Source organism: Daphnia carinata, chromosome 8 (genome assembly GCF_022539665.2).
Source record: "Daphnia carinata strain CSIRO-1 chromosome 8, CSIRO_AGI_Dcar_HiC_V3, whole genome shotgun sequence".
NCBI classification, from domain to species: domain Eukaryota; kingdom Metazoa; phylum Arthropoda; class Branchiopoda; order Diplostraca; family Daphniidae; genus Daphnia; species Daphnia carinata.
Window position 1 is genome coordinate 4540203 of NC_081338.1, and position 16050 is coordinate 4556252.

A 16050-nucleotide genomic window follows, 5' to 3' on the forward strand; every position below is an offset into this window, starting at 1 on the left:
TCGTAACACAAACGGCCAAAAAACTCCCAAACGAGTCCTTCGCAAAAGGGAATGTTATTGAACGTAATATACACTGGGCCAAAGTCGTCATGCAACAATGTGTTTTTTTTTTGGTTATCATAATCTGTAAATGGCAAATATTTTAAGTACTGCCATAATCACACGGCAAGGCAACAAGTTGGCGAATTTTTTTGGAGTGCTTGAAACAGATAGCGATTATTTCACGCTGATAATTAGGTTAAAGTGATGTTGAAAAATGCAGCCATTTTTATAATACCCGTTGGCTATTGTTTTCGCAGCACTTTCTTCTTAGAGCCTTTCATTTTCAACAGACGGATGACAAGTGGATGAAGCTCTTTGTGAAGTTCTCCACAACATTTTGAAAGCTCGAGACATCTGAATATTTTATAAACATTAGAATGGCTAGACAAAGCCTTGTTTTCTCAAGATCACGATGAAACATTTTCTATAACACATTTTGGGCTGAACTCGGAGGCTGCGGATGAAGCAACGCCCGGACTAGGACAAGGTTATCGCCGTTGGATAACAATTGTTCGTATCCCGTAAAAAAAAAAAAACCGCACCGATTTCGTTTAACAGCAAAAGGAAATTCAAAAAAAAAAAAAAAAAAAAAAAAAAAACACTAGAATTAATTGCGCATTGAATTGCATATGTTTTTTTGCAGCCACGGGAAATTCCGCAAGTGTTAGTCACGCCTGCGTGAGATGGATGAGCCTCGCAAATTACATATGCGGGCAGTTAATGTATACTCACGGCCTTCCTGTAACGCAATGAACGTATAGAACATAATTTCAAAGTCTAGAGCCAGAAAGTCTTAAACTTCCTTTCACACCATATATACAAAAAAAACAAATTCAGGAATTTTTAACAATTGATTTTTGAATCGGTTGCTAGACTAGTTCAACGACCACTTTCCCCTTCGTCTAGATATGTCTGCATATATAGTAACAGTTGCCTTTTTGTATAGATGAACTTGCCATCGAACCAGTTTATTTTGTGTGAAAGGGAATTTCAATAAATTTCAATTGTTTTGTCACGAAAGTTGCTGTTCCAATCAGGCCTCAACGCGCTATGCAAATATTTGAAAATTGCTGAAATGGAACATTAAATAGCAATTTAAGTGTTTGCCTTACACGGTGACAGTGAACGCCAAAATTGTCCGTCGATTCCGGTGAATCCATGATTATCGCGAAATCACTTTCCATTGGATCTCTCTTTCGTCTATCGCTGTTATTGCTCAATCGAGGGGCAGAGCTAATAAAAGAGTTGAATAAGATTGTGGGTCGTATAATGTCAGTTTCGTGTTTTCATAAATCAGTGAAAGGCACATCTACGTCAAAAAACGATTTCGACATCGCCTAGTAACCTAAATGATAAATCTCAGTATCAAGCCAAAAAGAAATTATTAATTACAACTGAAATGTTTCATCATATTTTGCAATGTTTGTGTGTCCTCCCAAAATTTTGCTTGACATATTACCCGCTCCTACATTACAAAGCTGACCCAGTTGCTGAAAGATCCTTGGTTTTCCCAAAACACGTTGAATCACAATGAAATCAATTGTGGGTGAAAGACTAGCATCTTTAAAAAAAACAAAAAAAAAAACAGAAGAATCCCAAGGCCTCCCGGCAGAATCTGTTGCGGAGTGTTCCATTGAGAAATTGCGCATTCTTGCGTACCGCCCTACAGCAGGTCCGTGATTGTTGGCTTTTAGCGATGTTCATTGTGGAAAACGAAAAAGCCGATTCATCAAGAACAAAAGCTTAAATATAAAAAAAACAAAAAATATGCTTTAGGACAGATTCTGGAACTTGCTGGAGCCAAAAGTGGCCAATACTACTTTCTACTTTTTTGTTTTTACTTTCTATGTGTATACGTGCGGCGATTGAGCTCCATTAAATGACCTTCAAGCTTCAGACGGTTGCTAGATGCTGACCTATTCATCTAATGTATTCGGAAAACCCGCTATAAAAGGATTTTTAGAAAGAGAAACTGAAACGGTCAAACGACGAGTTTGCGCGACTATCGCCCCAGCAACGCCCAACCTTCTCTTCCCCTTCTCCAGGATTTTACATGATGGATACAACTCCTCCCCCCCTTCATACCTCAAAAATGTTCCATAACGGCCATATAATTATACTTTTTTTTTCGGGAACAAAAATTCAATATCAGTTGTAGGAAAGAAAAAATGAATTGAAGGACGCCCGGAAAGATATACTTCAACATATTTGTTCATTTTTTTTTTGCGTTCATTGCGGGAGTCCCGTTTACCTTGAATACATATCCTTGTGCTATCGTTTTTTTTTAGGTAAAACGTATGGTACCGCAAAAGAGTTCATGTACCCTTTTTTTGAATATTGAAATGATAAGATTATAACACTAAGATTTTTTGGAGCACGGTGCTGGGCGTATTCGAAACAGATATTAGCAAAATTCCAAGTAATTAAGAAATTCGGTGCTTTAAAACCAGAAAGAGAAAGGAAATTCATTAATCAAGTAATAGACAAAGTTTAGCTTGGCAATCGAGACGTTTTAAATAATTTAAACTGTTATTTATATAGTTTGTTTTCTAATTATTAGGCCATCAAAAACGTTTTGACGTGGCTAAATAGAACAAGTCCAACGCACGTGCACTTGGAGGTCGGGAAAGAAACCGGTTTTTCACACGGCAGTAATTTCACATTGGCAGCCTTGGTAAACTGACAGCTGTCACTATTATCGTGTTCATAATTTAGCGCAAAAAAAAAAAAAAGTATAACATTGCGTAGTCATTATCATTAGGTTTAATTATTGGCAAGCGTTGTCGGTATAGTGCATCCCACACGAGTTTCTAATATCCCCTTGAAAATCTCGTGAAATGGCCATTTAAATACGTAATTACACTCACATAAAAAGAGGGACATGTTGAAATTGCTTCATTGAGAAATAATTCAAGGATGAACCCACACACAAAGTTTTACTGGAAAAACAATGGCGGAGGCGTAAGAAAACAGGATGGTGAGGTAAAATTTGATTACGCCGTGAAAATGATCAAACGTGACTGTACGGTTTGTTTGGAAACAATAGGCGTCGAAACAATTGGAGAACCGGTTGAATCTATCATGCAAATTCATGTTTTGCGGATTGATTTGCATACGGCTAGATTATTGCAACGCCGATTGCGGCGAAAATGACGCTCACTTTTTAGCCGGCCTTTCAGCTGAAGGGAGAAAGAATCTCTGTCCAAAATGCATCGGTCGACACCATTCACCTGCTGGAACTCGTTTTTTTTTGTTGTTTCATTTTGGATCGAACGTCAAGTGTTACGGCTAGACGAAAGAAAACAAAATAGGTGGCATGTACCCATGTACGTGTGGCTCACCTATTTCAGAATGTTTGAAAGAAAGTGGATCGTGAACTTATGTCAGTGCGTCTATATGAAAGTGTGTGCGTACCCGAGATTATCTTATGTTCCACATTTCCGTTCACTTTCTCTTGTTCTCGCTGTTTTTTTATTTTTCAGGTTTTAACCTTTTCTCTTTGCATATTGTGGCATTCAGATTTGCAGCAGTTCTAGGGTTGACACGAGCCATACGAGTCGCCTATAAAACGCATCGGTTAAGCGTTTGAACAGTGTCAGTTGTTCTTCAACTGTGGTCCAGTTCTTACATACTCCCTCCCCCAGTTTGAACAATGAAGGTATACACACAAACTACGACCTCGACTGCGCATGCAAAATTGGCTCATCGAACTTTTGGATTATTTTAGATTTGGTTGGTCGTCGCTGTTTTGGCTGTTGCGTTAGCTTCGGCTAATGTCGCCCAAGCTGCTGCGGATGTGACCGCTGCCGTTTACGTGTCTCAAGAAGATGATGATATCAACAACGAAACCACCGAAATAGTGAGTTCCATTTCTAATCGATCAATTGGCATCAAATTAAATCATGATTTATTCTTTTTTCGTTTATATAAAAAATAGTACAAGAATACGGAAAATGATGACGATGATGACAAGGTGAGTTAAGTTCATAAACAATGATCGAAATTTGATGTAAAAAAAACTGGGGAATTTTCAAAATGGCAGGTTCACTTCCAACAGGAAGTGCGAAAGATTGAAGATTCCAGGGAATCGGCTGAATATATCCAGGCAAAGAGGACTGCTGAAATCCCCACCTGCAAACCGATTTACATTTACCTTCCAGCACCAGCTCCGGCCGTCACACCTGCTGCGTACGTTCCACCTCCAAAGTACGTCGCTCCCACAACCGCTGCCCCGGCTTACGTTGCCCCGACCACTGCCGCACCGGTTTACGTTAGACCAACGACCGCCGCACCTGTCTACGTTGCCCCCACAACCGCAGCACCAGTCTACGTTGCCCCCACAACCGCAGCACCAGTCTACGTTGCTCCCAAGACCCCAGCTCCCGCCTACGTAGCTCCCGCATACGTGGCTCCTGCTTACACAACTGTAGAGGTCAAAACAACGGAGAAGAAGTACGGCTCCGTCCGAGCACCAGGTTACAACTTGGGTTACGCAAAAACTGAGACCACCGTACCGGGATCGGTTGACGTTAAGACCACGTACAGGGCCGCTGAGTACCCCAAGTACCCTGCACCAACAACAGCCGCACCTGTTTACGTTGCACCTGCTACTAAAGCCCCAGTCTACGTTGCACCTACCACTGCCGCTCCAGTTTACGTTGCACCGAAAACCGAAGCTCCCGTCTACGTTCCTCCCGCAACCAAGGCCCCAGTCTACGTTGCTCCTGCCACTAAGGCTCCGGTCTACGTTGCCCCCACAACTGCTGCTCCCGTCTACGTTGCGCCTAAAACTAAAGCCCCCGCCTATGTTGCCCCTGCCTACGTAGCACCTGCTTACGAGTCGGTTGAAACCAAAACCACCGAGAAGAAGTACGGATCAGTCCGCGCTCCAGGTTACAACTTGGGTTACGCCAAGACCGAAACTACCGTTCCAGGCACTGTTGAGATCAAGACCAACTACAAGACCGTCACAGTTGAGCAACCCAAATATGTTCCAGCCAAGTACCCTGAATATGTCGCACCAACCACCGCAGCTCCCGTCTACGTCAAACCAACCACTGCTGCCCCGGTTTACGTTGCACCTAAAACCGAAGCTCCAGTCTACGTTGCACCTAAAACCGAGGCTCCAGTCTACGTTGCTCCAGCAACCAAAGCTCCCGTTTACGTTGCACCTAAAACAGAGGCTCCAGTCTACGTAGCACCGACCACTGCCGCCCCAGTCTACGTCGCCCCCAAAACTGAAGCTCCCGCTTACAAAGCGCCTGCTTACGTTGCTCCCGCTTACGAATCGGTTGAAATTAAAACTACAGGCAAGAAATACGGATCAGTCCGAGCTCCAGGTTACAACTTGGGTTACGCCAAGACCGAGACCAGCGTTCCAGGCACCGTTGAGATCAATACCAACTACAAGTCCGTTATCGTTGAGGAACCCAAATATGTCCCAGTCACCCCGGCTCCATACAAACCGGTTGAATACCCCAAGTACCCAGTGTACGTTGCCCCGACTACCGCAGCTCCGGTTTACGTTGCCCCGAAAACTGAAGCCCCAGTCTACGTTAAGCCAACGACTGCCGCTCCCGTCTACGTCGCTCCCGCTACTAAGGCCCCCGTCTACGTTGCCCCGAAAACCGACGCCCCAGTCTACGTTGCACCGGCAACCAAAGCTCCAGTCTACGTTGCCCCCGCCACGAAAGCTCCAGCCTACCTAGCCCCCGCTTACGAAACGGTGCAAGTCAATACAGTCGGTAAGAAATACGGTTCCGTCCGCGCACCTGGCTACAACTTGGGTTACGCTAAAACCGAAACCAGCGTTCCAGGCACCGTTGAAGTTAAGACCACCTACAAAGCCGTCGAATACCCCAAATACCCAGAGTACGTTGCCCCGACCACTGCTGCCCCCGTCTACGTTAAACCAACAACTGCTGCCCCAGTTTACGTTGCTCCTAAAACCGAGGCTCCGGTTTACGTTGCTCCCGCAACCAAAGCCCCAGTCTACGTTGCACCCAAAACCGAGGCTCCAGTTTACGTCGCACCGACCACGGCGGCCCCCGTTTACGTGAAACCAACAACAGCCGCCCCAGTCTACGTTGCGCCCGCAACTAAAGCTCCAGTTTACGTTGCCCCAAAGACGGAAGCTCCTGCTTATGTAGCCACTGCGTACGTCGCTCCTACTTATGAAATCAAAACTCCAGGAAAGAAGTACGGATCAGTCCGAGCTCCAGGATACGTTTTGGGTTACGCCAGGACAGAAACCAGCCTTCCAGGCACTGTTGAGATCAAGAACTACAAGTCGGTGACCGTTGAACAACCCAAGTACCCAGTCTACGTTGCCCCGACTACCGCAGCCCCAGTCTACGTTGCCCCGAAAACCAAGGCTCCAGTCTACGTTGCCCCGAAAACCCAGGCTCCAGTCTACGTTGCCCCGACTACCGCAGCCCCAGTCTACGTAGCCCCGAAAACCGAGGCTCCAGTCTACGTTGCTCCCGCAACCAAAGCCCCAGTCTACGTTGCTCCCGCAACTAAAGCCCCTGTCTACGTTGCACCAACCACCGCTGCCCCAGTTTACGTTGCCCCGGCAACTAAAGCTCCCGCCTACGTAGCCGCTGCTTACGAAACAGTTGAAATCAAAACAGCAGGAAAGAAATACGGATCAGTCCGTGCCCCAGGTTACCACTTGCCTTACGCCAAGACTGAGACTTCTGTTCCAGGCACTGTTGAAATCAAGACCAACTACAAGACCGTCACAGTTGAACAACCCAAATACGTTCCAGCCAAGTACCCTGAATATGTCGCACCAACCACCGCAGCCCCCGTCTACGTTGCCCCGGCAACTAAAGCGCCGGTTTATGTTGCCCCAAAAACCGAGGCTCCAGTCTACGTTGCCCCCACCACTGCCGCACCTGTCTACGTTAAACCAACGACTGCGGCGCCCGTATTACGTTGCACCCAAGAATGAAGCTCCCGCTTACGTAGCTCCTGCTTACGTAGCCCCTGCTTACGAATCAGTTGAAATCAAAACAGCAGGAAAGAAATACGGATCAGTCCGCGCTCCCGGTTACAACTTGGGTTACGCCAAGACTGAAACCACTGTTCCAGGCACTGTCGAAATCAAGACCAACTACAAATCGGTCACTGTCGAACAGCCAAAGTACGTTCCAGCCGCACCTGCCCCCTACAGACCCACCGAGGCTCCCAAGTACCCAGTCTACGTTGCCCCTGCCACTAAGGCTCCAGTCTACGTTGCCCCCACGACCGCAGCACCGGTCTACGTTGCGCCCAAGACTAAAGCCCCCGCTTACGTTGCCCCCGCTTACGTTGCCCCTGCTTACGTAGCTCCTTCTTACGAATCAGTTGAGATCAAAACAACAGGAAAGAAGTACGGATCAGTACGAGCTCCCGGATACGTTTTGGGTTACGCCAAAACTGAGACCAGCGTTCCAGGCACCGTGGAGGTCAAGACCAACTACAAGTCGGTTACCGTTGAGCAACCCAAATATGTTCCAGCCAAGTACCCTGAATATGTTGCACCAACCACCGCTGCTCCAGTGTATGTTGCACCCAAAACCGAGGCTCCAGTTTACGTCAAACCAACCACCGCAGCTCCAGTGTACGTTGCACCCAAAACTGAGGCACCCGCTTACATCGCACCTAAAACTGAAGCCCCCGCTTATGTAGCCCCCGCCTACGTCGCTCCTTCCTATTCATCCGTGGAAATCAAAACTCCAGGCAAGAAATACGGATCCGTCCGCGCTCCAGGCTACAACTTGGGTTACGCCAAGACCGAGACCAGCGTTCCAGGCACCGTTGAAATCAAGACCAACTATAAATCGGTCACCGTTGAACAGCCCAAATATGTTCCAGCTGCTCCTGCTCCATACAAACCGACTGAGGCACCTAAATACCCCGTTTACGTAGCACCTAAAACCGAAGCTCCTGCTTACGTTGCCCCCGCAACCAAGGCTCCCGTTTATGTTGCCCCGAAAACCGAAGCTCCCGCTTATGTTGCCCCTGCCTACGTAGCCCCAACATACACATCCGTCGAAGTGAAAACTCCAGGAAAGAAGTACGGATCCGTCCGCGCTCCAGGCTACAACTTGGGTTACGCCAAGACTGAGACATCCGTTCCAGGCACTGTTGAGATCAAGACCAACTACAAACCAGCTGTGGTTGAAGAAACCAAATACGTTGCACCGGTTACGTGGGTAGAAAAATACGTTCCAGTTGCCCCATCTGCATACAGAACGACCGAGGCTCCTACATACCAAGTTTACGTCGCACCTAAAACCGAGGCTCCGGTTTACGTTAAACCAACAACAGCAGCCCCAGTTTACGTTGCTCCTAAAACCGAAGCACCTGCTTACGTCGCCAAGTCTTACGAGTCGGTTGAGGTGAAAACTCCGGGCAAGAAATACGGATCAGTCCGAGCTCCAGGTTACAACTTGGGTTACGCCAAGACCGAGACCAGCGTTCCAGGCACCGTTGAGATCAAGACAAACTACAAGTCGGTCACCGTTGAACAACCTAAATATGTTCCAGTCACCCCTGCTCCATACAAACCGGTTGAGTACCCCAAATATCAAACCTACGTTGCCCCGACTATCGCAGCTCCGGTTTATGTCGCACCGACCACTGCCGCCCCGGTTTACGTTGCACCGACCACTGCCGCTCCAGCGTACGCTCCATCGGTTGAAACGAAAAGTCCAGGAAAGAAATACGGCTCCGTCCGAGCTGTTGGATACAACTTGGGATACGCCAAAACGGAAACCAGCACAGCCTAAATTAAATTACAATTAAAAAGAACGAATTATTTGTTTCAAACCAAATTTCAAAATTCACCAGTAATTTAAAGATCTTTGGTTGGCGGCTTTAGGATGATGTCGAACTATGTATTTATGACGTATAGCTCTTTATTATTCGACGGATTTCTAAATGAAATGACATGATCTTGTTTTTGGTTGTTGAATGTGAGCTTCAATGTGAGGGTTTCTATTAGCGGTGCTCTATAGCTGAATTTATTGTGATGCTCCTCAAAAAGCCATGCTTATATATATTGGTCCAATTTTATGAATGAATACAATGATTTAAAAAATTACATCTCTTTTCGAACGTCATTTCTTTCATCATAGGTTTTCGTTTTGTTTGTCCATCTTGTATAAAACTCATTGTGTTTGCGAGTCGAAGATGAATTTATTCTTTATGCGAGTATGAAAGATTATGATTGCTCAGCTACTGTTGTTGAGAGACTACATACGCCAAGATTAGATGGTACAGACCATTCGTGTAGGATAAATACGTTGAACAACTCCACATGTCCAATGAATTCTAAAATAGAGAGCGCCAATAAGTGTTTGAATCGAAAAATAACATACTCATATTAAATGAAAATTGGCATGTACAAAAGCAAAAAAAAATAAGATTCAACAGCCCTCATATTGGAAAACATGTAATTAATAAAAGCTATGATTGGCATACCAAGCGCCATTTGAATGAGTTATATTGTACGGGTGAAACATTGTTTCATAACAACAATATTTAAGGGTAGAAAGTAGCATACTAGAATTTTGCCGATTAGATTTTGATAAAAAGAGAGAGGTTTGCATAACATAGTTTAAACATTTAACGCTCCAATTGATCGATATTCTGAGAGAAAAGCTGACAAACATTGAGGTCATTTCAATTTTTCGTACATGCTCGATCAGTTTAATTGATTTACGCAGAATCTGTCATCCTTATCTTCGTGTTATCGCAAAAATGTACGACTGTCTGGACACCTTTAGCACCTCATTGACATAAATAGCAAGTGATTGATCGAGGTGCCCACCTCACCATAATAGGAAACCTCACCGTACTTTCTGCACGTTTGCTATTTTTGTCTATCTACCATTCTCACATAGATAAACATCCCATCGTTGAAGGACGAATGGCAAACTCAGCTGTTCACCAACAGGTTCAATAGCATTTTTACAAGGAGAGAAAGAACAGTCTTCCAGTACCGGTTCGAGCTAAACTTATGCCATCGGTGATCTAATGGGCAATGCTTGCCAATTAGTTTGGGGTTTTTCTGGGTGGCAACGGGAATCCCGAAGATCACGGTCGCCCCAAAATTTAAACTTGTTTAGACCTGTGTTTTTTTTTCACATTTTCTACTCGTCATGATGTTAAACAGAAAAACAGTTCAATGTAGAAGGTCTCGATGTCGTATAGTAAAGGTTAACTCCCCCTGTTTCATAGTGAAGAAAGTGGATCACGGACTTGGGTGTTGAAAGGGCCAAAAGATTATCAAAAAAAAAAATGTAAAAAAAAAAAATTCCATTCGCTTTCCTTTATCTTGAATTTGAGCCACTTCACGTTATAGCACGTCGTACAGCTTGTCCAGTGACCGCGATACGGTTGACATGTCAAAAGAAAGAAATAAGAAGGAGTTGCAGTATAAAAAGGTCGAAGGATATCCAACAATGCTTCAGTCTCACTCAATCGCACAACAATGAAGGTATGCTTGTTCTTGAAGGCCTCACGTTTGTATAGCAAGCTTCTTATTAAATCATAGTGAACACTATCGCAATTGATCTCATCTTGTTCTTCACTAACACAACTGGACTAGGTTTGGCTTATCGCTATTCTTCTGGCCGTCGCTGTCACAGCAGCTGTTGCTGAAGCCAACGTGGCTGTCACAGGTGTCACTCGTCTTCCAGAAGCCGATGCAAAAACCAATGAAAATGAAGATTACGAGACCAGTGTAAGTCATTCATTTTCATTTGAAACTTGCACAGCTTATTGCTAAAAATTATTCATCGATTAACAGGGCAAAGATGATGAAGAGAACGATGAAGGCTCGAATGAATCTTCGTCTGAAGAACACGACGAAGAGAACAAGAAAACACAAGTAGCTGTTAAAACTTGCGGGGCCACTACAACCCACAAACCGGTAGCTGCCACGAAGCCCCGGCCTTACACCCCGACTCCATCGTACGTGAAACCCGCATACGTCAAGCCCACCTACCAAGTGGTAACTCCATTTTACAGACCTGCTGTCACCACTGAAGCTCCGAAGACATCAACAGTGTCCGGCTACATCAAGACGGATGCCCCTGTCCAAGCACCAAAATACATTAAGCCGGCCGTTGTTGAAGTTAGCACGCCCAAGTACGTGCCGATCTCATTCGAAAAGCCAGTAGCCACTCCGGCCGTGACCATCCGAAAATCCGGATGGGTACGCGCTCCTGGATACAAACTCGGATACGCCAGAGCGGAGAGCACCAATCCAGCTGTTGTTGGACCGCTGAAATACACAGCTCCAGCCACGGTTAGCGAAACAGTTACGGTTGTCACGACAACCAAGTCGGATGAGAAGCCCAACGCCCCTCGTCAGACTTACCCCAAGTGGTTTTTCAAAACCAAATCGACAGGGAACTAAAAAGCCGGTCGTTCAAATCGTAGATTAAAAGAAATACGTGTGTATGTGTGTGTAGTATGATTATGCAAACACCTTCTAGCTACTGTGTTAGTTGAATTGTATGGTAGACTGCATATTTTTCGCACATTTGCCTTCACACATGCCATTTTTTTGCAGGATATTTATAAACATGTACTCCGAGCTAAATATATGAAAGAGTCTAAACTGAACGATTTGTTTTACTGCCATTTTTTTTTTTTTAAACATTATTTTGAAAAAAATATAGTGACCGGTTGTAAAGCATAACGGTTGTTGGCCGTTATTCAACAAAGTATTGAGGGATTGCCCAGTTCGCGTACAATGTGCCCTGCCATTAAGGGGACGTCTGTCAATAAGATCTTGAAAACAATCGCAAAAAGGATGCACGTAGAGAAAGTCGTAAGGAATTCGGCCTTCAAAAGTTGCAAATCAAGCATTAGAAGAACATGTATATTCCTTTTAAAGGTCGCTCGTTCCAGACTTGGCGAGAATGAGTCGGAGACAAGTGTGTAAATCTAGACCATTTATTTTTTCTTTTCTCGCGTCAGACGTTGTCGCCGTTATTTATCTGTAAAGGATCAACCCTGTGAAAATACTCGCGAGTCACCTTCTTTCAATAGAAGCTGACCTTGTTGTGTATCGTTCCTATTACAGACTGCGATCCCAATCACGTTGGGTAACCTTCTCGTTTAGCGAGAAAGTAGGCTAGGTTACGTTGGCAATCTAGTCATTGTTCAATCCTCAAGCTCCGAATGAAATGAGATCGTTAATCAAACGTCTCGAATTTCTAGAGTTCAAATCTGAAGACCACGGCACGAAATGCGAAATGATTGCAGAAATATTTCAATCACAAAGCAGTCGGATGCCTTTTCCCCTTCGTTGAATTGGGCCAACATTCCGAGTTTATGTCACATAATCGTTTTAGAAACATTCGTGCAAAATTTCTCTTTTAACAAGACTGTCATCTGCGGCTTGTCTGTAATTAGGTGGACATTTTTCGTGTGTATTTTTTTTTTTTTTTGCATATGCTGGAGCAATAATGAAATTAGCAATGAATGAAAAGGGGAACCTGTCGGAATTAATCATATTCAAACCGCCACTGTTTTGCGTATGTCACGAGCAACGAAAAATAAATATGCACGTCCGATTATTCCAAGAATGGCCAGCCATAAAGGCTTTGGTAACATAAACTCACTATCCCCTACATATGCACTCGACACCACAGCAAAATTATTCATGTTTTCTCCTAGTTTCCGAACACGTCAAGTTGGCCTAGTTTAGTTGGGTCGACTGAGAAGCGTGACCGACACGTAGATTTGTTAACTGTCATGTTGACCTGTCCCTAAGACCAACCCTCCCCCCCCCTCGAGTCTACTGTGTTTTAAACAGATGATGGCTTTGACACTTGCATTTGTTATACGTGTCCCTCTAACGAACCCGACAGAAGAGGCCAGTTTACGTTTGTCGAATACAAAAGCCTTCAAGAATATATTTTCTTTCAGTTTTGGTATTGGTTTTCATGATCATATGGCTTGTATTTTCTCGTGTTGTATGCGTTTGAAAATGAAGACAAAGTTATTTACAAAATCGTAAGTAAGGTCGCCAATAGTTTCAGATTTTCAACTAACGCTTTTTTGTTCCTTTGGGTCGTGGACATACATTTTTTAACCACAATCAGCATTTCCTTTTTTTGTGTCGTAGACGATGTAGAGGTTAAGCCGAGAATATTACACCATTAAAAAAATTTAGATTCTAAATTTCATGCGCCTTGCAAAATACCGAGATAACATGCAAACCTCTTTTTTATTATGGGTTCGATTAGACGATATGAATGTTCGATCGAGATTTTTATCGATCATAGAAAAGCTTAGAATTTTGACCAGCAGATGACACGCAAGTTTAGTATTGCAGCACATAGCACCGATCAATCATGCTCGAAGACTTGACGGATACTAATGTCTCGTGTGAAACAAAACTGGATCTATTCTCGATTCAACCCCTTGTTTGGTTTGTTCCCTTCTACCATAAAGTTATTTAATTTCGAAAGCTTCTAAATGCACAGCAGGTAACTGCATAATCCTTGGCTAGAAACTCTACCATTCATCTTTCATACTAAATTGTCTGCTACTACACTTGTCAGGGTAGCTCCATGTTCCCTTTCTAGCTTCTATTTCACGACAAAACAAAACAAAACAGAACGAAAATAAGCAATTGGCTTAAAAAAAAAACAAAGTTCCAAGAGAAAGATAATCAGTCGTTGTTTTTTCTGTCTTCTTTTTGGGTTGTTTGCCGACAGTGAACGAGTAAAATTCGGAATAAAGCCGAACACTTTGGGAGTGGCCATGGTTAGACAAAATGTATTGTCTGAATGTACGTGCGTTTCTTTTAAGAAAATGGAAAAGAAAGAAAATAAAAAGAGCCTTCGTCAGCTTAATGACGCCACGCGTTCAGCCCAAGGCAGGCCAATTCGGCTAGAGATTTCAAAAGCCCGTCTTCAATGTTTGCAGCCGTAATAACTAAACGAATATACACACAGCGAAAACTGGAATAACCGGAAGAATGGACAATCAAATCGAGGTATTCTTCTCTTATTTTTAAATATTATTATCTCTGATTGACCCAAAAGCAGTTTTTGGGAGCCGGTCCAACAGTTGAAACATTCGGTAGCTCCCCCCCCCCACCAAAACTTGATGATGATGCTTATTATCCGTAACATAGAGATACTGTCCTACAGGGGGGGAACCTCTCTAATAATTATTTTTAAAATATTAGAAAAACAAAAATTTATGGTTGGGGGGGGGGCTAATCTCATTTTACATTCAACCAATGAAGCCCCCTGTTTGCCACTTATTCCAGGTAGCCTCTGTCGATCTAGGATATACCTGTATAGCATATAGCTATTGGGTACGTATACGTGATGTGCAGAGTGTTAAAAAAATATATATATATCTGGCCCAAACTTGTTCTCGGATTTCTTTTACCAGATGCATTTTTATTTTTGGGTTGTTGTTTTCCGAAAAAAAAAACCTTGTTGTACTTTGAAAAAATCTTTCCTAGAATACCTCTCTCTCTAAATAGTAAACAGCCCTAGAAGCAAACAGTTCATTTCAGAGTATATTAGATATATAAAATTTTTATTTCCATTTTTTTTTTTTTTTTAGAAGGAAGACTCGAGGGCTGGTTGCCAAGTCGGACACGTACGCAGAGTCCAGTCCCATGCTTAGCCACTAACCGGTTTGAACTCGAACAAATAAAGGTTTCTCGCATTTCCCGACGGCGAAAAAAAAAAACGACACTAGAGAGAAGAAGGAAAAGTCTATTTAACAAAGAGACTAGGAAACCTGCTGACCAGAGGAGCAGACGAGCAAAATGGACGGCACCCTAAAGTGTCTGTTGTTGATCAATGGCAATGGGTGCAGACGACGAAAACCTTTTTCTTTAATGGGATCAAATTCCGTCAGATCTCTTGTCGTTCTTATTTTGCACCACGACGTCCATTTTTCTTTTCGTTTGAAAGAAATGTCGCGGGATGAAAAGAAAAATGTATGTTTATTGTTTTGTTTCGAGTCTTTCTGTGATGTGGTTGTGAATCGATTTGGTGTTCAGCCGTAGGGCATTCTTCATAGCAAAGGGCGGGTTGATTCGGGATGCACGAAAGGTAGCACGAAAGAACGCGAGTGGAAAAAAGAAACATTTTCTTTTTCAGCACGATTGCACCATCGAAATTCGTACCCAATCACACACAGACATACAGAGCCAACTATTTCCTTCTGGAAGAAGCCAGGCCATTTTTATTTAATTAATTCACCCGTCAGCGTGAGAAACTAAATGAAATGAGTGCTCTAATCTAAACGCTCATCACACATTTCATGAGGTGTAACACAAACGTGTCAATTGAACGAGATTATGAAACGTTGGAGTGTAGACTATTGAGAGAAACCTCGAGGTGTGTGTGTGTTTTTCATTTCAGTGCTGTTACACACACTACATGGCAGAACACGAGAGAGACTTTGGCACTTGGTTGCACCATCACGTCTCCCCATATTTGAACGATAGTGAGACAAAATTCATAGCGGGAAAAACCTGTAGGCACTCGAGATTATTAGAGAGCTTTGCAATGTGTAGTCGAGACCTTTTCCAATATTTTTCAAACGACCGTTTTGGTGCTGGTACAAACAGGTACGCGATTCACAGCCGGTTTTCCCATCATTGTGTACTGAAACAAGCAAGCAAATCGCCGACTGTCCTTAAACCACATGGGGAGTTCCTTGGACTTTCGGTACGGCATGCGTAGATCGTTTTAGTACTACGATCAGTGGTGTAATATGATGCTGATCGTCTTCGTAAGGGAAGAGAGACGTCACGAAATTGATAAGGAAGAGATAGGCCTCTGGTGGCCAGTAGCAGCAGTTAGAGAGCGCCATTATCACGTACACGCAAGTTTGGCCGTCTCCGATGACAGTTGTAGAGGACACACACGTACGCACTGCTTTTTTTTTGGAGAAATTAAGCCTAGCAAAATGAGCATCTTTTAAGGCAAATGTACATGCAACATTTAATATAATGTCTCGATGTTT

The 16050-nt window shown here is 43.7% G+C and overlaps 2 protein-coding genes and 1 long non-coding RNA gene across 3 annotated transcripts; all 3 read left to right on the forward strand.

The window, feature by feature from the left end:
• The first annotated feature begins 3576 nt into the window (after positions 1-3576).
• LOC130703652 (adhesive plaque matrix protein-like) lies at positions 3577-9133 on the forward strand. Its single transcript, XM_059496476.1, is given in 6 exon segments — positions 3577-3700; positions 3770-3901; positions 3980-4015; positions 4085-4826; positions 5064-6976; positions 6978-9133. Coding segments are annotated over 6 exon segments (4671 nt in total). The 5' UTR covers positions 3577-3694; the 3' UTR covers positions 8820-9133.
• A 1367-nt stretch (positions 9134-10500) lies between these two features.
• Positions 10501-11664, forward strand: LOC130703666 (uncharacterized). Its single transcript, XM_057525106.1, has 3 exons — positions 10501-10531; positions 10643-10777; positions 10844-11664. Exons 1-3 carry the CDS (start codon positions 10526-10528, stop codon positions 11453-11455), a joined length of 753 nt encoding a protein of 250 aa, XP_057381089.1. The 5' UTR covers positions 10501-10525; the 3' UTR covers positions 11456-11664.
• Positions 11665-13406: 1742 nt separating this feature from the next.
• Positions 13407-16041, forward strand: LOC130703680 (uncharacterized). Its single transcript, XR_009004792.2, has 3 exons — positions 13407-13538; positions 13770-14050; positions 14635-16041. It is a non-coding gene; the product is annotated as an uncharacterized LOC130703680 (long non-coding RNA).
• The last annotated feature ends 9 nt before the right edge of the window (positions 16042-16050 follow it).